The following is a 24,719-nucleotide window of genomic DNA, read 5'->3' on the forward strand; positions in this document are numbered from 1 at the left end:
TGTTAGTTTGTCATAAGACAATGTAGCGCTATGTTAAGCAATCGTAAGTGGACTAATATAGTAGTCACACCTATCTGAGGCCGGTCAATAAAACTATAGGCAAATAAACACAAGTTAGAGATCATGACTAGTAAGCCAAGCTCCAAAAACTTGCCATGCCAAAAGAAAAGGGGAAGGGCCTTATATGGACTTCAGGTTTTTTGCTTGACCAAGAAGCAACCTATTGTTAGATACCCAAAAGTGCTTATTTGAGCTATCAAATATGGGCATCTTTCACTCCATTTCCTTGCTAAAGTGTTCAAAAACACCTTTGTTTTTGATGAATTGCAAAACAATGATAAGCGATCTTGGTACCTTTGATTTGTGTGTTATTGTGCAGGAATTAGGCATGAAATAATAGAAAATGAAGCCACAAGAAAGTTGGCAAAGGGACCAAAAAAGGATGCATTCATCAGCTTGCTCGTTAGGCGAGGGCTGTGGCGAATAGCTCGCTAGGCGAGCGCCCAGCGAGAACCCAGCGAAGAGCTCCAGTATTTTACAGTGGCAAACATCAACAAACTCGCTAGGCGAGCAGCCAATGAAGGGTGTAGCGAACACGTCCAGACTTGGTCAAAAGCGCAGCCAGCACTCACTCGCTAGGCGAGCCATTAGCGAGCTCCCAGCGAGCAATTCCAGTAGCAAAACCTCCTAAGCTCGCTGGAGCGAAGGCTGAAGCGTGGGCTTCGCCTAGCGAAGGTTTTGTTCGCCTAGCGAACATGCCAATCTGGCAAAGGTCATTTCTTTGGGCGCAGGTGCCTCAGGTGCCTCATTTTGGGGCTCGCTAGGCGAGCCATTCTGCTCGCCTAGCGAGCATGACAGCTCAGTAGCAGCTCTATAAGTAGCAAGGGCTTATACTTTTACACCTCCATACTTTTGTACTTTTTAGATATTTTTCCAGCATTGCTCTAGAGATCTTTTGTGACCTAGAAATCATTTCTCTTCATCTCTTAACAATCTTTCATAAAAAGAAGGTGGATTCCCATCCAATCTCGATTATTCGACTCGGATGTTGATCAACCTTCTTCCGAAACTTGTTGACCAAGCTACCATGAAAATGAGTAGCTAAGTTCTTCATTTTGTCAAGGTTAGATGTAGATGATCATTAGCTTTGTGTGTAAATGGGATGATCTTCATTTGTAAACTCTTTAATGGTGAATATATGGTGAAAACTTTGTTTTATTGAAAACTCTTTGTGTTGGTTTATAATCGAGAGATGTTTACCAACTCTTTACCTAGGTTTTCATCCAATCTTGTTTGTTAGCTAGAGATAGTAATGAATGATTTTGTTCACCATAAGGTTGAACCAAAAAGTTGTCATTTTGATAGATTGTGTTAGAGATAAACAATGGATCAAAATGGGAAAACTCACAATGTGTGTTAGAGATAAACACATTGGGAGGACTTTGTGAAATAGTTTATCATCTAAAGGAGTTTATAAGTTTTGTTGATCGAACATATACATGCAAAGTGATCGTCGAACCCTAACTTTGGCAATATTTCTCAAATATTAAAACCAAATCTCTTACCGCATTTTATTACACTTTTATGCAAGATACCGTGACTAAAACTAAAAACCCCCTTATTACTACGAGTTAAGAATTGAAACAACTGTCGAACGGCGGCGATATCTCACAATCCATGTGGAGACGATAACAAAAACCCGACACTAAAATTACAATCAACACCTATCTTGGACACAAAACAACTCACTTGATCTTGGATCAAGTTGAGTTTGGTTTGGATCAAAGAAGGTCAAACCTCTCATTTGTCAAGACTAACCATAAGACATTAACTCATTGGCCAAAAATAAAAAGAAAGGGATGAAGATGAAATGGATGGAAAGAGAATTCAAATATCAAACTCAATTGGTCAAATGTGAACCAAATCATCATCAATCAATGCTAAACAGAAAAGAAATGAAGATCACAAGTCAACCATAATTTTTTTGGTAATTTTTGAATTAAAATAAAATGCAAAATAAAATAAACAAAATATGGTCAAACCTCAAATTTAATTCAAATTAACTTCAACAAGTCCAATTAAATTCTCATAGGTCTAACATGGTTAAACAAACTTTGACAAATTTTCTCAACAATTTTTGAAATCAGAAACTATTTTAAAACAATTAAAAACAATGAAAAATAACACAATATGAATTAAAATCTCAAATAAATCTCAAATAAAATAAGAAATTGATGATACTATTTTTCATTGACTTATCATCATCCATAGGTGTTAGGAAAATATTTTTGGATTTTTCAAATATCAAAAAGTATTTTAAAATGAATTAAAACTATTAAAAAGCAAATAATTCACAAAAAATACTAAATGAAGTCACAAAAATAATTAAAAATCAAAATATGAAACTAGATTTTTCAAGAAAATTTTTGGCATTGGTCTCATATTTTTTGTGACTTCAAATAAAATATTTATGAATTTTTGAAAATAAAAGGATTTAACTGAAATTAAAAGAAAATAAGAAAAATAGGAAAATCCAGCGCCATCAGATCATCTCATTAATTGACGTGGCAATGATCATATGGCTCTAAGGCGCGGATACACGATGCTCTCAAGTCAAGCGCACAACACATTGCATTAAAACAAGTCAACATATGCAATGGTCAAGATTAAAACGTTTTAGCATGATCCAAAGGCTGGGAGGCTATCATGTGGGGATGATGGTGGAAACCACCATCTTCTTCGGCGATCCAACAAGATCCGGCCACCACGCGCAGGAAATTAAATGGCAATGAAAATGAAAAATGAAGGCATCAAAATGAAGTTGAGGTGATGTACATCACCCCTGTAACCATGGATCATCCCCACAGTTCCTATTTAGAGAGAAACATGAGCTTGAAGATCATGGTGCATGAATTGAAATGACACGATTTACAAAATTAAGACCACCACTGGCCTGCCTCAAGCATGAGGACTTCAGAAAACAGCTTAAACAAAAGGAATTCACATTGTATTGCAAGATCTAGATCAAGAAAGTTTGGTGTTCTACCTCTGAAATGAAGCTTCAAACAACACGAATTCCCCAAGCTCTTGATCTACTTTTTCCCTGGAAGTGTGATGGTGATGCTAGGTTGAGGAATTGAGCCTTGAAGATCAACTAATGATGTTGAAATTCAAGCTTGAAAGAGAAATAGAAAACTGAAAATTCCTTTAGTGAGGGTTTGGATTTCAGTTAAGCAGCAATTCAGATCTCCACTTGGTTCCCATTTGAATGAGAATGCACACTTATTTATAGCTGAAATGTGATGAGAAGCATGGTTCCCTCGTGTGCATGAGATTTGAATCCTCCTTGCATGGGCCTGTATAGGTGCATGTAAGGCCCAATGATGTGTGATAAGCCATGCTGAACTCAAATGGAATTGAATTGGACGTGCAATTGGATTGGCATTTGCTTGCACATGAAGTTTTAATGTGGAATGCAAAAATGAACCTAAATAGAAAGCTCTTCGAAACTCCCACATGGAAGGTCCAACAAATTAATATGAGTAATGGTTGGAAAGCTCTTGAAATAAGGAACAAAAGTCATGTTGGAAAAAAATTCATTTGGAGTTTGGAACTTAATGATAACTCGCTGTGAAAGTTTGGGTACAAAACATGTCTAAGTCACCTTTGAAAATTTTCACCAAAATCAAGCCTCTTCAAGCCCTTATGTTTCATTGATACAAGCCTCAAATGGAAAAACCTCCAACATCAAAGTTGCATATCTTTTCAAGGTGATCAATTTAGACCTAAATTTTGCATCATTTGGATTTTTCATGAGAAAGTTAGGGGCACCTGAAGTTGGGCATTTTTCAAATTCAATACCTTAGGTCCAAAGTGACCTATAATGTTTTCTATTATCACATATATTTATTTTGGGATTATGAAATTGTTTCCAACATAACAATTGAAGTAGACATCTTAGAATTTCCAATTCATTTAGTCTCACCTCAAAATCATAAAAAATAAGGAAGTTAGGTCCTTGGGAAGTTGACCTAAAATTAGGGTTTCAATCAAAATGACCTATAATGTTTTGAAATGAATCATGACCTTACAAGTTTCAAATCGATTTTTGATGAACATGAAAGTTGTTCATATGGTCCTTAAGAACATGTTTTCTCTTAGGGTCATCATCATTTGACAAACACATAAAAAAGTTGTATCTCAGTGATCTTCAGTTTAGTCAGATGACTTGACTGGTCAACTTCACAAGGCCAAACTTCAAATCTTGATGAATGAATGATTGAGGATCCTCACAGAGGCTCATATATGCATAAAATAGTGAATTAAAGAACTTCCATTTATTTAATTTGATCATAGGTTGAGGTTGCTTCATGAGCAAGGCATAGTCAAGGCACAATTGAATTAGGGTTTCCTTGGGAAACAATCCTCAAGCCCTTTGGGTTATCTTGATCAAATTGGCAAATTGAGATACTTGGGAGACATATATAATGATTAGGAACTTTTTGGACCATTGTCATGCTTTTTCTCATCCTCATCTAGCCATTTCATTGAGCTTAGGAGCCTCCTAGAAGCATGGGTGCACATGATCACTTGAGCTTCAAAACAAAAAGAGTTAGTGACATATTTTTGTGCTTTTGGTTAGTAAACAAGTAAGAAAAGCAATAATATACAATACAAGCATGCTTGGTGGTCTCAAACCACTCACACAAGTCCCATCCTAGGGTTAAGGAGCCAATCATGATATGATCCTTGAGGTAATGCACTGAGCCATGATATGATGCCATGAGGGATCTTAGGATCAAAATTAGGGTCTTACAGATGCCCCTATTTAAGGTCATTCTAGCTGGAGATATGAAGGTTAAAATCTTCCTCTCGACGAAGTAGAATGGGCTTAAATAATAACAAAGAGACGAATTTTGGTCCCTAAGAGACCTCATGATGCAAATGTATGCATGCAAGAATAAAATCTTCATGGTGAATAATTGCCACAAAGGAAAAGAAATCAGGAGAGACTGAAAAAGTCCATAGGAGTAACACACTCACTAGGGGGACAGAGACTCTAGGGGGAAGTGAAAATGCGTGAGCAGGTCACGACTTGAAAACTTGCGGGGAGACACGAAGGGATTCCACGAAGATAAATCGGTGGAAAGACTCGAGCTGACGCAAAGATGCATGTATTGGGGAATATGCCAATACAGCAAAACTATCCACAAAGGATACCTCGGATAAAAATCCAGACTCGGACGGGGATGTCCACAAAGGACTCAGCTGAGGAAGAAACAACGAGATATTACCGGTTACTGGGTAATAAACTCGAAGAGAGACATGTCATCAAAACACCGGTTACTGGGTGAAAGAACAACATGCTCAGGGATAAAGAATATCTAAGACCGGTATAAGGGTGAGAGATATCAATCATCTGAAACATCTAAGGAGGGTCCAAAAGGCACATCTCAACTCAGGAAAATCTGACTCCACAGGGGACAAAAAGTCATAATAGGGAGCAGACGGAAGGAACACCAGGGATACCGGTTACTGGGCATATAATAGGTGACCAACCAGGCGTGAATTGGGAACATATCCAAAACACTCATCATCCGAAAGGAGGGCTGAAAAAGAAAACTCGACTTACAGGATGGACATTTGAATCCACAAGGAAATACGAATCTTACTCAACTGGGGAAGAAGAAGACTTCGGCTGAAGAGCGCATGAGATACATTATCTATTACCGTCATAACGTAGATAACATACTCGCATGGAAGATTATCCACAACTGGTTACTGGGTTAATAAAGGATAAATCAACCGAAAAGAAAGGACATCGGGATACCGGTTATTGGGTATAAAATGATGACCAATCATAAGGAGAAACAATCATTACCAAACAAAAGGGTAAATGAAAGATAACTCGGCGAGATGAATTGCTTGATAAGAGAAATTATCCAAGAGATATATCACCGACTACTGGGTGGTATACTCAAAACGAAGGAATATCAATACTGGTTACTGGGTAAAGATAACCAACAAAGAGGGGATTACATCTACCGGTTACTGGGTAGAAGGCCACAAGATCCACTGGGGAAAAGGATGAACAATTACTGATTACTGAGCAACTGAACAACTGAACCACAGGGAACTGCAAGAGATAACAAGAAAGGAGTCAGTCTAGGAACAAACTAGAAAGACACAATTAAACAAGACTTAACTCAATGAGGATATAACTCAGGGGAGTAAATCCATCCCAATACATAATTGGGGTGGAAGATGAAGCAATAATCATCCACGAGGACTTAACTCAGTGGGGAAGGAAGGAAAGATAGACACTTTCTGCCTATGAGGCTGACTCTAAATGGAGAGATCAAACTCAAACATCTGCTTGGGGAAGAATATCTCGCCGATAGCAGGAAGTAACCAACAAAGATATATGGCAAAGAATGCAACATGAATATCTGAATGCTATAATTATGAATGTATATGCATGATTTGTGTATGATTAATGCTGACAAACAGAGATATCTAACACAAACAAATCCGAGAATCACGAACAAACATCTGGCACAACATTTCAAGAAGAAAGGCACAAACTACAAGAGAATCATTTTTGGTGGGGATGATCAAATACTGGAAGACATTGATCACCGTTGGGGATAGGAAAAGTCACAACTGCCAACTGCCAGGGACTTCTTGTCCATTCTCAGGAACAAGTGGCTGAAAATCGATAAGATCTAACGTAGAAGAAACTCTACTGGGGAACTTATCAAGGAATGATGTGAAATTCCGTAGGGAACAAATGCCAAACAGATGCCCCTCCAACAAAACACTTCCTTCTAGCTGCAGGAGAGACAACTCTGCAAAGGGGAGAGAGAAGAAGAACAATTTGCTTCACTGGGGAAGGAGGCAACACATTTTCCTCAGCATCTCTCAATTCTTAGAAGAAATCCTCAAACACGGAAGGGATAAAAAATTATCAAACTCGGGTCAGGCAACCTGCTGGGGAAAAACTGTAGGCAACCCTCAAGGAAACATGCTGGGGATGAAAAGGGAAATAAGCCCTCCACCAACTACCCTAAACCACTTTATGCTGAGGAAACAACATGAAAGCTGATGAAGAGGATATAAACATGCCAGAATGTGAATAAATGTCTTACCCTTTGGAAATCATACTATCCTTGGGAAAGCACTGAGGACATTCCATTTATCCTTTTAGTCATTGTGAATGTTAATTTTGTTTAAAACAGTTTATAAAACTTTATTGAAAACAATGGTATTCATCAATTAAAACATGCAAACATTTGTTAAACAGAAACAAATAAGAGTGCAAAGAATTGGATAAAGGCTCAAATTTATTTAATGGAATGGTAATCCGCAAATGGAGAGATTCCATGGATCTTTACAAATTTGAAATTGTTGATATATATTGGAAAAGGGCTACATTGAACCAAATGACCGTTTCTCCACCAACTTTGAATCCACTATATTTGAAGCTTCAGTTGATGATGACTGAAAGAGAATCTTTGACAGATGACTCTTGTAGAACAAAGCCTTGTCAGGATGCAGTTACTTGCCAAATCCCTGATTTTTGCATAGATTTCCCCAGGGTGAGGTACTCAATCTAGCGGAATATATTCATTATTTTTTATGTCTCTAACTTTTGCCTGGATCGCCCTTTCGGATTTTCAATCCACCGAGACGCTCATTTTTGCCTAAGCCGCCCTTTTGGGTTTTCAACTTAGCGAGCTATTCTGTTTTTATTTTTAGGCGAAGTATTTCTTGACTGCATCTGAATTCACAGGACGAGTGAAATCCTCCCCATCCATAGTTGTAAGCAACAAAGCACCGCCTAAAAAGGCTCTCTTAACAACATATGAACCTTCATAGTTTGGAGTTCACTTGCCCCTAGAATCGGGTGCGAAAGACAAGACTTTCTTGAGCACGAGGTCACCTTCTCAGAACACACGAGGCTTGACCTTCTTATCAAAGGCTTTCTTCATCCTTTACTGATATAACTGACCATGGCACATGGCAGTTAACCTCTTCTCTTCAATCAAATTCAGTTGGTCATAACGACTCTGAACCCATTCAGCCTCAATCAACTTGGCTTCCATCAAGACTCTCATTGATAGGATCTCAACCTCCATGCGGAGCACAACCTCCATGCCATATAGGAGAGAGAAAGGGGTTGCCCTTGTTGAAGTGCGGACAGATGTACGATAGCCATGCAAAGCAAATGGCAGCATCTCATGCCAATCTTTGTATGTAACAACCATCTTCTAAATAATCTTCTTGATGTTCTTGTTAGCAGCTTCAACAGCCCCATTCATCTTGGGTCTATAGGGAGAAGAATTATGATGTGCAATCTTGAACTCACTACATAGCTCTTTCATCATCTTGTTGTTCAAGTTAGATCCATTATCAGTAATGATCTTGTCTGGCACACCATACCGGCATATAAGTTGGTTCTTGATAAACCTCACAACCACCTGCCTGGTCAAATTCGAATACGATGCCGCTTTAACCCACTTGGTGAAGTAATCAATAGCTACGAGAATAAAACGGTGACCGTTAGACGCCTTTGGTTCGATCATGCCAATCATGTTAATTCCCCACATGGAGAAAGGCCATGGTGAGGTAATAACATTCAGAAGTTTCGGGGGAATATGAATCTTATCCGCATAGATCTGACACTTATGGCATTTCTTCACATATTTGTAGCAGTCAGGCTCCATTGTCAGCCAATAGTAGCCTGCTCTCAACATCTTCTTTGCCATGACATGTCCATTGGAATGAGTACCAAATCAACCCTTATGGACTTCAGTCATCAACATATCTGCTTCGTGTCTATTCACGCATCTGAGCAGAACCATGTCAAAATTTCTCTTGTAAAGTACATCACCATTAAGGTAAAAACTGCTAGATAATCTCCTCAAAGTCTTCTTATCTTTAACAGATGCCCCAGGCGGGTAAGTCTGGCTTTGAAGAAAACACTTGATATCATAATACTATGGCTTATCATCTTTTACTTCCTTAACTACAAAAACATGAGCTAGTCTATCCAAGCGCATCACAGTAATATTGGGGACTTCATTCCAATACTTGACATCAATCATTGAAGCAAGCGTAGCAAGAGCATCCGCCATCCGATTCTCATCTCGAGGAATATGATGAAAGTCAACTTTAGTAAAGAAAGTTGAAATCCTCCTCGCATAATCTCTGTATGGGATGAGGCCAGGCTGATTCGTCTCCCATTCACCCTTAATCTGACTAACAACAAGGGCCGAATCACCATAGACGTCAAGATGTTTGATTCTTAGATCAATACAGTCTTCCAAACCCATAATGCAGGCCTCATACTCCGCCATGTTATTCGTGCATTTGAAAGTTAGCCTCGCTGTAAAAGGAAAATGTGTGCCTTGAGGAGTAATAATCACTGCCCCAATACCATTTCCATATTGATTGACAGCGCCATCGAACACCATACTCCATCGGGAACCAGGCTCTGGCCCTTCATCGAGCGTAGGTTCATCACAATCTTTCATCTTCAAGTATAGAATCTCCTCATCAGGGAAGTCGTACTGAACAGACTGATGATCCTCCATTGGTTGATGCACCAAATGATCAGCCAAGATGCTACCTTTAATAGCTTTTTGAGCTCGATACTCAATATCATACTCAGATAACAACATCTGCCAACGAGCAATCCTCCCAGTTAAAGCAGGCTTCTCAAAGATATACTTGATTGGATCCATTTTGGATATCAACCAAGTCGTATGATTCAACATATACTGGCGTAAGCGCTTAGCGGCCCAAGCCAAAGCACAACATGTCTTCTCGAGCATTGAGTACCGAGACTCACAATCGGTAAACTTCTTACTCAAGTAGTATATTGCATACTCTTTCTTCCCTGATTCATCTTGCTGACCCAATACACATCCCATGGAATCATCAAGCACGGTCAAGTACATAATCAATGGTCTCCCTTCAACAGGCGGAGACAGAATCGGAGGCTCAGACAAATACTCTTTGATATTATCAAAAGCTTTCTGGCAATCCTCGGTCCAATCATGACACTGATCTTTCTGGAGGAGCTTGAATATAGGCGCACATGTGGCAGTCATGTGGGATATAAATCTCGAAATGTAATTCAAGCGGCCAAGAAAACCTCAGACTTGCTTCTCAGTTCTGGGCACTGGCATCTCCTTTATTGCTTTGACCTTGGTAGGATCAACTTCAATACCTCTCTCGCTGACAATAAAGCCCAATAACTTGCCGGAACGGACTCCAAATGTACACTTGTTCGGATTCAGGCGGAGTTTATACTTCCTCAAACGCTGGAACAACTTTAACAAGTGTTCTACATGTTCAACTTCCGTTTTCGACTTTGCAATCATATCATCGACATATACCTCAATCTCCTTGTGCATCATATCATGAAACAAGGTAGTCATAACACATTGATACGTGGCTCCGGCGTTCTTTAAACCGAAGGGCATCACTTGATAACAGAATGTTCCCCAAGGTGTGATGAATGTTGTCTTCTCCATATCCTCAGGTGCCATTTTAATCTGATTATAACCGAAAAATCCGTCCATAAATGAAAAGACATTGAATTTAGCTGTATTGTCTACCAACATATCAATGTGTGGTAGAGGAAAATCATCTTTCGGACTAGCTTTATTCAAGTCACAGTAATCCACACACATTCAGACTTTTCCATCTTTCTTAGGCACGGGCACAATATTGGCCACCCATTGAGGATATGTAGAAGTCACCAGAAACCCCGCATCAATTTGCTTTTGAAATTCTTCTTTAATCTTCACTGCCATATCAAGATGAGTTCTTCTAAGCTTCTACTTCACAGGCACACACTCAGGCTTCAACGGCAAGAAATGTTGCACAATATCAGTATCTAGACCAGGCATGTCTTCATACTACCAGGCAAAGACGTCGACATATTCTCGTAGCAACTCAATCAACCCCTTTTTAACAGACTCTTCAAGGAGTGCCCCAATCTTCACTTCACGAACGCAATCTTCAAACCCCAAGTTGACTGTTTCCAGATTCTCAAGATGTGGCTGAATGATCTTCTCTTCGTGCTCAAGCAGACGGGTAATCTCATCAGGAATCTCTTCAACATCATCTTCTTCTGCCTCAAATACAGGGAACTCAAAGTTGGGAGATGGTGTTGGATCATTATGTTCAATGGGTTTGATTAACCTGCATAATGATTTTGAATATAAAGAGATTTCAGAATTCAAACAAAGCAAATCATTATGCAGATGAAAAGATTGATTTTATTTTCTTTTTATGGTTTTATGGTGATCACCAATTTCATGCAAAAAGCAAAAAGGAAAAATAATTTGGAAAAACAAACATTTAACATGTGATTATTGAATGAATATCATTGTATTAATCAAATTGTGCCAACAATGTCTTCACTTCTCCTTTTGGCATGGGAGAAGGGTTTTTGAGCAAAATGAACACATTACGTTGACTTGTGGATAACTGTTGGAACATCAACAGCGACCCAATTATTGCAGATTCCGCTAGGTATGACAAAGTTGCCAAGGTCTTCCTCTTCATCATCTTCAATAATGGTAGCAGCTTTCTGATCTTCAACGGTGTGGATGAAACCTCCACTCTGGAATAGCCCACGATCATTGGAAACATCAGAAGAATACCCTATGCCAGCTCGGGACTTGTTATCTTCCAACTTGATCATTTTCCCCAAACCAGTAGTTGCACCATGCTCAATGGCCAACTTCACATCATTATAGGAGACAAATGAAGAAAGTTCTTTCCTTGAAGGCTCATCAATAGATAAGGCTTGGAACGGAGTCCCAACCTCATCCTCAGCATCAGTATAGGAGAAGGAAAATAAATGACTGACCAAGAGAGCCTTCTCTCCCCCTCTCACCACCAACTTTTTGTTCTTCACGAACTTCAACTTTTGGTGTAGGGTGGATGTCACGGCGCCTGCCTCGTGAATCCATGGTCTGCCAAGCAAACAGCTGTAAGACGGATGAATATCCATGACCTGGAAAGTGATCTAAAAATCACTAGGTCCAATCTTGATCAGGAGTTCTAATTCGCCGATCACAGTTTTGTGCGATCCATCAAACGCCTTCACAATCACTCCACTCTGCCTCATGGGAGGCCCCTGATAAGAAAGTTTAGCAAGAGTGGATTTTGGTAACACATTAAGTGATGATCCGGTGTCCACCAACACATTGGACAAGGCATCATCCTTACAATTCATAGATATGTGTAAAGCCAAATTGTGGTCTTTTCCCTCCTCGGGAAGATCAGCATCACAGAAGCTCAAGTTATTGCAAGCAGTTATGTTTGCAACAATGTTATCAAACTTCTCTATTGTGACATCGTGGTCCACGTATGCCACGTCCAACACCCTCTACAAAGCTTCACGGTGTGGCTCAGAATTCATCAACAAAGATAAGACAGATATCTTTGATGGAGTTTGTAGCAGTTAATCAACAACATTATACTCACTCCTCTTGATGAGCCTCAGCATCTCATCACCATCCTCTTTCAAAATTCCAGACTGGCCAACCAGGATAGGAGTGTTATTATTCTTGACAGCAACAGGGTCAATAACAGGAACAACATTATTTGAAGAAGAAGTCCCCACGGGACTAGCAGGATTAACATCAGTCCTCTTTACAATGTCCTCATGGGGTTTCGACTGCGCCGAGAAAACACGACCACTACGGGTCACACCACTGATATCTGAAATACTTACAATAGAGGTTGAGGGCAACGACACCTCCTTCCCATCTTCTAGCATCACAGCGTTATATCGGTAGGGAACAACCTTGTCCGACACATACGGGATAGGGCCCGCTAGCTTTATCATAAGAGCTGGAGATACCTTCTTCTTGCTGCCATCATACTTGATGACAACAGGCTCAGGAATTCTAAACACGAGAGTAATTACATCAACCTCATCCTCATTACGATTCTGAAGTATCTCAATCATCCCTTGGTCAATCATCTCTTGGATGTCCTTTCTTACTTGACGGCATCCTCTCTCGTTGATAGTGCACACCTAGCACCTATCATGGTCATGCTCGTAATGGCTGTGTTCACACAACAACTTATGCATCTCGACCAAAGATTTCCTTATGTCATTCACATAAAGGATTTTGTACTTGCCAGGGCATCCCTGGACCATGTTAACAGCTGCTTTCCCATGCTCGGGCAATGGGTTCTTCTTGACATTTGGACCTACGTCCTCAAAAAACAATATCGCACTTCTCACAAGGTCTTGCACCTTGGTCTTCAATGGGTAAAAATTCTCCACATCGTGTCCCGGAGCACCGGAATGATATACACAATGAAGTTCTGGCTTATACCACCACTGAGGATTGGTTGGTACAGCAGGAGGATCTCGTGGAGTTATCAGCTTCCTATCAATCAAGGAAGGATAAAGCTCATCATATGTCATCGGAATCGGGTCAAAAGTTACCCTCTTCCTCTCGTAGTTGCTAGTGCTGGTGTTATTATTGTTACGAGGCTGGTAGGCTTGTTGTTGTTGACGATGTTGTTGTTGTTGTTGATGAACTTCTCTAAAAGCAGGTGTTATATGAGCCACCTAGTGTTGGTTGACGGCAGGACGCACATCCTTCCTTCTCACAGAGGGCCTTCTTTTAATATGAGAGGACACAACATGAGCCTCTCCCTCTTTCTTCCTTGCAAAACCCCCATATTTCTTTGTGGAGGAACCTTCATCTTTGGATAACCATCCTTCACGGACCCCCTCTTCTAATCTCATCCCCATATTCACCATTTCGGTGAAGTCTGAGGGAGCACTAGCAATCATTCTCTCATAATAGAAAGAGCTCAAAGTTTTCAACACGGGGAAGAGTGTGCATAATGGGAGGTGGCACAGACAGGACCGGGCTAGATGCCGGCATAGAGGCGAGAGTAGGAGCAAAACCCTCTGGTATGAAATTAGCAGGCATTCCCCAAGGGAACCCGACTGGCATAGACGGAGTGAAGTGGGCTGTTGCAGCAGGCACCGTTGAAGTTGTTATCTTAGAAATATCAGTCCTCGCGGGAGGAGTTGCAGGAGTTGGCGAAGCTTGGCTCTGTGCGGCCAGGACTGACTCCATCATGGCAGTCAACCTAGCAATCTCTTCCTTCAGGTCCCTGTTCTCTTGCTCTAGATGCTCCATTATCTTCGGATGATTCGCTCTAGTATTGTACCGGTGCGTCAGCTTGTCTTCAAAATAAATGAAGAGCAAAGAGTTAGACCACTGATCAAGAGCTCAGAACAAAACCTGCTTATGCATATGATGAATGCGATGTTTGTGCATTTGATTTGTTTTTAATCAGAGAAACTTTTGAGAGATCTATTTGCAAATATTAAACTTTTTAAGACATATATGGAATACTCATAATATTTGGAAACTTTTTACACCAAATAAGTAACACTGATGCTCTAGAAATTCTATCACTGCATCCTTATCTTTGAGCTGCTGAAGAAGTTCCTCATGCTCACGAACCCATGCACGCGACCGATCTTCATCTCTCAACTCCTCTACTCCTTGGTTAGGGAGGGTTGAAGGCCCAACCATAACCATAGGGGTAGATCTCTGATACTCGTACGACATGCGGTACTAAAGAGCTCTCTTCCTCACCCAAGCAGTGTAAGGTTCCAAAGCAACACAATTCTTCGGACCAAGCTCATTCTTCCCTTTCCTATGAACTTTGCGCCAGGTGCGGACCATTCTATCCTTCAAGTTCTGGGGATCTTTACCCTCTTGAAAGAATAATCCTTCCAACAAAACGTTGTTGGGTTTATCCTTTAAGGGGAACCCAAGCTGACGGCGAGCTAAAACAGGGTTGTAGTTAATTCCACCACATGTACCAAGAAGAGGCACATTAGAGAACTCACCATAAGAGTCAATAATATGAACACCATCATAAACACGGTTGTACCAAAAGATATCATCATTAGTGAGAGACATAAGTCTCGTAAACCACTGTAGACATCCTTTGTTCTCCTTGAAGGCAAACGTCTGAGGCAAGTGCGAAATAAACCACTTGTACAACAGAGGCAGACATCACACAATGGAACCACCACCCTTCGCATTCCTCATATGCAAAGAGAAATAAGTGTCACCCAACAGAGTCGGAACGGGATTAAGAGAAGAGAAAATCTTAATAGCGTTCACATCCACGAAATTGTCGATGTTGGGAAATAACACTAGCCTATAGATGAGAAGTACAAATATGGATTCAAAAGCGTCCTCACTCATGGCCTTCCCAAACAAAGTAGCTTTGGCAATTAGAAAATTAGACGGGAGACCTTGAATTCCACCTTTGGTAGTCATACTAGCAACAATGTCAGATACATCCATGTGAAGCATGTCAGCAATCTCTTGAGAAGATGGAATCTTCTCCAAGCCACTGAACGACAAATGATCAAGGATAGGTATTCCCACATGATAGGCACACTCCTCAAGTGTAGGCAAAAGCTGGAAATCCAGAAAAGTGAAGCATCGATACAGAGGATCGTAGAACTGCACCAACACACTCATCAGACCTTCATTCACCTTGGTAGAAAGAATAGACAGAAGCTTCCCATGACGAGCTTTGAACTCCAAAGGCTCTAATGCATAAGATTCCAAACTCCTTAACTATTTCAAGTCGAGTTGTCTGAAACTGTACTTCTTCGTATTCCTTCTTTGCTTATCCATGTCTGAAAATTTGCAAATAAACCTCTTAAGTTCTCCTTGAATTTTTTTATTATTGATGATATGGATGTGAATGAATGCATGAATGAATGGATGCAACAATCACACTCAAGGATCAAGTAAGTCACGCCATACAAAGGTCACGGGATGGCTCAAGTCATCGTCAATATCAAACATCCATTTTGGTGGATCATGGTTTACACCTTATCAACACCCAAGTTCCATTGATATTGAGAATGTACGAGAACGGATCAACCGCGAATCAAGGGTTTCTTGTAAGTCACGAGCATGGAGTCTCGGTTAAGAACCAACCAAATGGGAGTGAACTATGGTTAAACCTAACAATCATGTTCTAAAAAGGTCCCCATAGTCATCATCTCATCTTTCGGATATTATCGGATAAAATGACTACTCGTCCTCCAAAAATAGTCTCAACAGGGACTCTTATGAGTGTAGTATCGCGTAACAATCGTATCAAACCTTACACTTGAACGACCTTCGCACTACGTCCTAAAATAGGCCAGATGGGCTAGGTATCTAAGGTCATTGGCTTCTAAGGTTTATATTGGAAAAAGTAATGCCTAACCATGACTACTCGTGTGACATTATTGATCCCAATAAGACCTCCACCAAGTGAATGGGCTTGCAAGTCAACTTGTTAAGGAATAACTCCGCACAAGTCAACAAGACTATGCAATTCTCCTATCATAAGTGCACTCGAGTTCGGGTATAGAACTCATCTCACAGGAAACCACCAAGCATACAAGCAATTAATATATCAAGCAATTCATACATTACAAACAATACAGTCATCCCAAATTTGCACAAAAGTATGTCACCAACATATAACACACATAAGCAAAAAGTAGGCTAAACCCACTAGGAAAGTGTTTCCCAAGTGAAGTCGCCACTTTTCTGTAGCGAGGTTTTCGTTACCTTTAGGTTTATTGACTAAACCAAAAGTCAACATACAATTCGAGTCGCCACCGCACTTTTATTTGTTCAAAGGAAAGGCTAAAAAGTGAACAAAAGCCAAGTAAGAAGTTTTATCAAATCAACAACTAATAAAAATGTCAGAGATCTAGGTAAGAGGGTTGGTTATGAAATGGGAAGGTTTTACGCATCCAAAACATCCTTAGTACTCTAAGGGAACCTCTTTTTGCAAACATGTGTTGTAGGTTCGTATTTGTGAAAATATGTGCAAAAGATTGGAGGGATGAGAAGATAATAGATTATATTTACAAATTTTGTTGTTTGAATGGATGAACCCATTGCCTACGTACCATCACACAGGTAGGATCAAAACCTCGTAGTTCGGGGTAAAAATCTCAAAGATTGGTGAATTGATTTTAATCAAAAGCCTTAAGGTCTTCTGTTACCAAAGGGAGAAAACTCAACCTAAACCAACAATCCACCATGTGAGGAAGGCTTCAACATACTAGTGAGGGGTTAACCCTATAATAAGTATGGAAGACTTATAATCCAATCACTAAGGATGAGGTGAGATTTACATCAACCACTATGATAACTCAAACCTATGACTAATTTTTATGAAAAGGTTTTAATAAGGTGGCCATTGGAACCACAAAATCAACTTGAAGTGAGTTATATTTACAAGTTTAATTTATTTACAAAATGAAGTCAAAGTTGGATTAAGGTTCATTCACAATGAATATTAATGAAAAGATGTTGAAAAAATAAAAGGCATAAGGCCTAGGTTTCTAATTTGAAACAATGTCAAACTTTGAAATAAAAGATTTTTGGCTTGGGTTAGAGTGGGGAGAAGAAGAGAAGGGCTAGTCCTAAAGCAAACAAAGATAAGAGAGAAGATAAAACCCTTGGAGTTCCTTTTCTTGAAATCATAGAGATGATTCAAGATGCTCCTTTCCTTTGGACTTAGCAAACACTCAAGCAATCAAACAAATATATTCAAGCTCCTAGGATCTCCATTTGGCTTGTCTCTCTTAACTTAGCTATTCATGACAATGGTCCTCCTACACAATCTCAAGATGGAATCTCTATCACACAAGAGCAAACATAAAAAAGTTCACAACACAATAAGGGGAATGGACAAAGAATAAGTTTAGATTAGAAGTCATTTGAAGTCAACTTTGCAATTTAGCATTCTAAAGGCATGAGGCCTAGTTGCTCTTCAACAAATTTAGCATTCTAAAGGCATGAGGCCTAGTTGCTCTTGAACTCCTTTAAGCATAGGTATGTCCTAATTCTAAGTCCTTTCTCCTTTTGCATTAGGTTCACACAAACAAAGACAAAACAACCACAAGACAACAATATATTTATATACAATAATGAGCTCAAATGAGCAAAAAGGAAAATGATATAAACATAAAATATGTGCTCAAGTGAGCAAAATGAAAAGCAATATGAATAAATGAGCAAGAAATAAATGACATTAAAGTAAAGGGCAAGAAATTAAATGCTCAAATTAAAGTTAGTAATTAGTATGGTTATGTTAGTTTATCATAAGACAATGTAGCGCTATGTTAAGCAATCGTAAGTGGACTAATGTAGTAGTCACACCTATCTGAGGCCGGTCAGTAAAACTATAGGCAAATAAACACAAGTTAGAGATCATGATTAGTAAGCCAAGCTCCAAAAACTTGCCATGCCAAAAGAAAAGGGGAAGGGCCTTGTATGGACTTCAGGTTTTTTGCTTGACCAAGAAGCAACCTATCTTGGACACAAAGCAACTCACTTGATCTTGGATCAAGTTGAGTTTGGTTTGGATCAAAGAAGGTTAAACGTCTCATTTGTCAAGACTAACCATAAGACATTAACTCATTGACCAAAAATAAAAAGAAAGGGATGAAGATGAAATGGATGGAAAGAGAATTCAAATGTCAAACTCAATTGGTCAATTGTGAACCAAATCATCATCAATCAATGCTAAACAGAAAAGAAATGAAGATCACAATTGAACAAGTCAACCATAATTTTTTTGGTAATTTTTGAATTAAAATAAAATGCAAAATAAAATAAACAAAATATGGTCAAACCTCAAATTTAATTCAAATCAACTTCAACAAGTCCAATTAAATTCTCATAGGTCTAACATGGTCAAACAAACTTTGACAAATTTTCTCAACAATTTTTGAAATCAGAAACTATTTTAAAACAATTAAAAATAATGAAAAATAACACAATATGAATTAAAATCTCAAATAAATCTCAAATCAAATAAGAAATTGATGAGACTATTTTTCATTGACTTATCATCATCCATAGGTGTTAGTTTAAAATATTTTTGGATTTTTCAAATATCAAAAAGTATTTTAAAATGAATTAAAACTATCAAAAAGCAAATAATTCACAAAAAATATTAAATGAAGTCACAAAGATAATTAAAAATCAAAATATGAAACTAGATTTTTACAGATTTTTTTTGGCATTGGTCTCATATTTTTGTGACTTCAAATAAAATATTTATGAATTTTTGAAAATAAAAGGATTTAACTGAAATTAAAAGAAAATAAGAAAAATAGGAAAATCCAGCGCCATCAGATCATCTCATTAATTGACGTGGCAATGATCATATGGCTCTAAGGCGCGGATACACGATGCTCTCAGGTCAAGCGCGCAACACATTGTATTAAAACAAGTCAACATATGCAATGCTCAAGATTAAAACGTTTCAGAATGATCCAAAGGCTGGGAGGCTACCACGTGGGGATGGTGGTGGAAACCACCATCTTCTTCGGCGATCCAACAAGATCTGGCCACCACGCGCGGGAAATTAAATGGCAATGAAAATGAAAAATGAAGGCATCAAAATGAAGCTGAGGTAATGTACATCACCCCTGTAACCATGGATCATCCTCACAGTTCCTATTTAGAGAGAAACATGAGCTTGAAGATCATGGTGCATGAACTGAAATGGCACGATTTACAAAATTAAGACCACCACTGGCCTGCCTCAAGCATGAGGACTTCAGAAAATAGCTTAAACCAAAGGAATTCACATTGTATTGCAAGATCTACATCAAGAAAGTTTGGTGTTCTACCTCTGAAATGAAGCTTCAAACAACACGAATTCCCCAAGCTCTTGATCTACTTTTGCCCTGGAAGTGTGATGGTGATACTAGGTTAAGGAATTGAGCCTTGAAGATCAACTAATGATGTTGAAATTCAAGCTTGAAAGAGAAATAGAAAATTGAAAATTCCTTTAGTGAGGGTTTGGATTTCAATTCAGCAGCAATTCAGATCTCCACTTGGTTCCCATTTGAATGAGAATGCACACTTATTTATAGCTGAAATGTGATGAGAAGCATGGTTCCCTCGTGTGCATGAGATTTGAATCCTCCTTGCATGGGCTTGTATAGGCGCATGTAAGGCCCAATGATGTGTGATAAGCCATGCTGAACTCAAATGGAATTGAATTGGTCGTGCAATTGGATTGGCATTTGCTTGCATATGAAGTTTTAATGTGGAATGCAAAAATGAACCTAAATAGAAAGCTCTTCGAAACTCCCACATGGAAGGTCCACCAGTAATGGTTGGAAAGATCTTGAAATAAGGAACAAAAGTCATGTTGGGAAAAAATTCATTTGGAGTTTGGAACTTAATGAAAACTGGCTGAGAAAGTTTGGGTACAAAACATGTCTAAGTCACCTTTGAAACTTTTCACCAAAATCAAGCCTCTTCAAGCCCTTCTGTTTCAATGATGCAAGCCTCAAATCGAAAAACCTCCAAAATCAAAGTTATAGATATTTTCAATTTGATCAATTTAGACTTAAATTTTTCATCATTTGGATTTTTCATGAGAAAGTTATGGGCACTTGAAGTTGGGCATTTTTCAAATTTAATGACTTAGGTCCAAAGTGACCTATAATGTTTTGTATTATCAGATGTATTTATTTTAGGATTATGAAATTTTTTCCAAAATAACAATTGAATTAGACATCTTAAAATTTCCAATGCATTTGGTCTCACCTCAAAATCATAAAAATAAGGAAGTTAGGTCCTTGGGAAGTTGAACCAAAATTAGGGTTTCAGTCAAAATGACCTATAATGTTTTGAAATGAATGATGACCTTACAAGTTTCAAATGGATTTTTGATGAACCTAAAAGTTGTTCATATGGTTCTTAAGAACATGTTTTCTCTTGGGTTCATCATCATTTGACAAACACATTAAAAGTTGTATCTTAGTGATCTTCAGTTTAGTCAGATGACTTGACTGGTCAACTTCACAAGGCCAAACTTCAAATCTTGGTGAATGAATGATTGAGGATCCCCACAGAGGCTCATATATGCATAAAATAGTGAATGAAAGAACTTCCCTTTATTGAATTTGATCATAGGTTAAGGTTGCTTCATGAGCAAGGCACAGTTGAATTAGGGTTTCCTTGGGAAACAATCCTCAAGCCCTTTGGGTTATCTTGATCAAATTGGCAAATTTAGATACTTGGGAGACATATATGATGATTAGGAACTTTATGGACCATTGTCATGCTTTTATCATCCTCATTTAGCCATTTCATTGAGCTTAGGAGCCTCCTAGGAGCATGGGTGCACATGATCACTTGAGCTTCAAAACAAAAAGAGTTAGTGACATATTTTTGTGCTTTTGGTTAGTAAACAAGTAAGAAAAGCAATAATATACAATACAAGCATGCTTGGTGGTCTCAAACCACTCACACAAGTCCCACCCTAGGGTTAAGGAGCCAATCATGCTATGATCCTTGAGGCAATGCACTGAGCCATGATATGATGCCATGAGGGATCTTAGGGTCAAAATTAGGGTCTTACAGCATTATGCAAGATTTTTGGATATATTTAGTCATTTGCAGATAAATATTCCATTTTCCGAAGCTCCTAAACAAATGCCAACTTATGCTAAGTTTATGAAGGACATTCTCACAAAGAAAATGAGGTATACGGATCAGGAGACCATCAATCTTGATGTTAGTTATAGTGTTATCATTCAAAGAATTATCCCAAGGGAAGAAATAGATCCTAGGAGAATTACATTACCTCTCACCATAGGAAATGTATACATTGGCAAAGCGTTGATTGATTTGGGTTCAAGGATAAACCTAATTCCATTGTGTGTGGTTAAGCGGTTAGGTAACATTGAAGTGAAGCCTACAAAGATGACATTGAAGTTGGCTGAAAAATCTACCACTCGTCCATTAGGAGTAGCTGAAGATGTTTTAGTTAAGGTGGACAAGTTCTTGTTTCCAATTGATTTTGTTGTGATAGATATGAAAGAGTATGATGATACACCTTTAATTTTAGACCAACGTTTCACGAAAACCGCAAGAATGATGATATATATTGATGATGGCTTAATTAACGCTCGTGTTCAAGATGAAGAAGTGTGTTTCAACCTTTTTGAAGTCATGAAACTCTCAAAAGATGAAGGAGATTATTTTTGGATGGATGCCACCGATGAAGCCGTTATGGATGTGAGAAGACAAGTTCACTTATCCACTCCTCTAGAGAAAGCTCTAACTGATGCACTTAAAGTTCTTAAAGAAGATGAAGAAAAAGAGATTGAAGAATGCTTGAGAGAACTTGAGTCATTAGAAGAAATTCCTCCTCTTGAAGCCAAAGTTGAAGAATTGAAAGATGAACAAAAGAAAGATGACTCTAAAGTTAAATTGAAGATACTACCCTCACATTTAAAAGTATGTGTTTCTTGAATAGGGTCATCACAAACCTTTCATTATTGTAGCGGTAAATTCATGATCATCAAGCTATGGCTAAGCTAGACATCAATTAAACAAGAGTCACCACCGCGCTTTTATTGTTTCCAAGGGAAAAGGGAAAAGTACGAACAAAACCCAAGAATAAGAAGTTTTCAAATCAAAACTAATAAAATGCCAGAGATTACAGGTATGGGGGTTGGTTACACAGAGGGAAGGTGTTAGCACCCAAAGTGTCCTAGGTACTCCTAGGGAGCCCTTTTTTGTGTGCATATGTGTCTTTTTACAAATGATGTTTGCAAACAAATAGAATGGAGTGATGAGAAAAGAATTCATTAATTATATTTTTGTGTTTGACAAGTCCTTCGGACTTGTGCCTACGTACCAACATAAAAATGAGGGATCAAAACCGCGTAGTTCGTGGTATCAATTTCAAAGTGAGTGCATCGCTTTTAACAAAAATTTATGTTTGAAAGGAACAAATGCCTAAAAATGGTTTGAATGAGTGATAGTTATTTTTGGCTTTTGAAATTTTAAGTCAAGTATAGTTAAGTTTATTTAAAACTTTGATTAAGAAAATGAGTTTAAAATGCAATGGCATAAGGCCAAAGTTTCTAGTTTGCAAAAATGGTCAAAGTTTAGAAATCAACAAACACAAGCAAAGAAGATTTTAAAAGGAGGGAGAGATTTTGAAATTAAAGAATTAGGGAGGAGATGAAGAGACTAATCCTAAGCACAAATTTAAAAGTCGAGAGTTGAAAAGATCTGACCAATGGGCTGCAATCCAATAGATAAGAATGTCATATAGAAACCCAAATTTCCCTTGGACTTTAGAATCAAGCAATAAACAATGCACAAAATATCAACTCGAAGAGAAAGGCATCAAATAAAGATAGTCACATCCAAGCTTAGCAACTCCATGATCTTCTTCAAATTTACCCATGTAGCAGATGAATTTCAAGATGGCACAAATCACAGTTTCAATATAACAGCTTCACCATGATCCTGTTGCAGATGGACTCAAATGGATCTTCAATGATGTATCAGATGGAGTTTCAAATTTCAAGCACTTGATTACATGAAAGTTGGCATTGGCCAAGTCCTTTGCATAAGGAGTGTTGCCTAAATTCTAAGTCCAATTGTCTCAGATCAAACCAACAGTCCAAACAAGATATTTTTTAGGGTTTTTGTTCTTATTATGTACATTAATGGTCAAAGACGACACAAGCAAACACAATATACACAAACAAAATATATCACAAAATATGGTCCAAGTGGACAAAGTGAAAATGACATTAACATAAACAATTTGAATGGTATGAATAATGGCAAATGAATAAAGCTCGAAAATTAAATTGCATTAAAAATAAATGACTTGAAATTAAATGTTAGTTGTTAATGAGTTAGAAGTTAGTATTGCTTTTGCTTTGCTTTTGTTTTAAGTCATTCTTTGGAGAACACTCAACCCACTTATCACAAGCATGTATCCTTGAACCAAGACATCTTCCAAAGGAAGGAAAAAAGGCCAAGTTTCCACACAATACTGTCATACCCCAATTTTTTCCGGATAAGAAAAATCTTTCACCAGCATTCACCACCAGATGTTATAAGGCATAAACTCTATCTTAGGGTTTCTCAACCCTAAGCTACTCCAAACTCCCCATCATTTCTAAAGACACATTCAATACTCACATGATTATTCTAAATAAAACCCTCAGTGACATCAAATTTACAATAAATCTTTCAGTAACATTTCATCTGTTAAGATCCTTGTACATGACTCAAGAAAACATCCGTTGCATTTGTCTCTTATTGATGTTACTAAAGCATGGGATGGGTATGCGCATTTTGGGACTTATTGGTTGACAAGGCCCATTTTGGTTTATCCATAAGATATTTTGGTTTTAAAAAAGGCCCATTCCCATCAACATGTCCATAATTAATATTGCAAGTCCAAAGTGTGGTTCAAATCTCTTTTACACATACTAATCCAAATCCACTTTCTTATTAGCAAGTATTAAAAGCCATTTTATTTCTAAATGATCATTTGATTAGCCCAAGTTTGCAAGCCCATTTCTACATCCCAAATATTTGTGCCAAGTCTTAATCCTTCATAAAAATCTAAATTCAAGTTGCATTTTTTGAAACATGTATTTGTTTGTTTTAAGCTAAGGTTAATTATTGGAAGAGACTATTGTGATGGACAATGTTTTAAGGCTCTCATATTTTACAAGACCTATGCGCCGTGACCTTTTGTTGGCTTCATAATTGGAGTTGAGCTTGTAATGCTTATGGTGCGCGTTTCATTTTGTTCCATTAGTTATCTGATTATTTAGC

At 38.3% G+C, this 24,719-nt stretch overlaps 1 protein-coding gene across 1 annotated transcript; it reads left to right on the forward strand.

Moving 5' to 3' along the window:
- The first annotated feature begins 21,557 nt into the window (after positions 1-21,557).
- Positions 21,558-22,379, forward strand: LOC127082269 (uncharacterized). The gene has a single exon (XM_051022509.1). The coding sequence runs from the start codon at positions 21,558-21,560 to the stop codon at positions 22,377-22,379; it is 822 nt and encodes a 273-aa protein (XP_050878466.1).
- Positions 22,380-24,719: the final 2,340 nt, after the last annotated feature.

Source organism: Lathyrus oleraceus, chromosome 5 (assembly GCF_024323335.1).
Source record: "Lathyrus oleraceus cultivar Zhongwan6 chromosome 5, CAAS_Psat_ZW6_1.0, whole genome shotgun sequence".
NCBI classification, from domain to species: domain Eukaryota; kingdom Viridiplantae; phylum Streptophyta; class Magnoliopsida; order Fabales; family Fabaceae; genus Lathyrus; species Lathyrus oleraceus.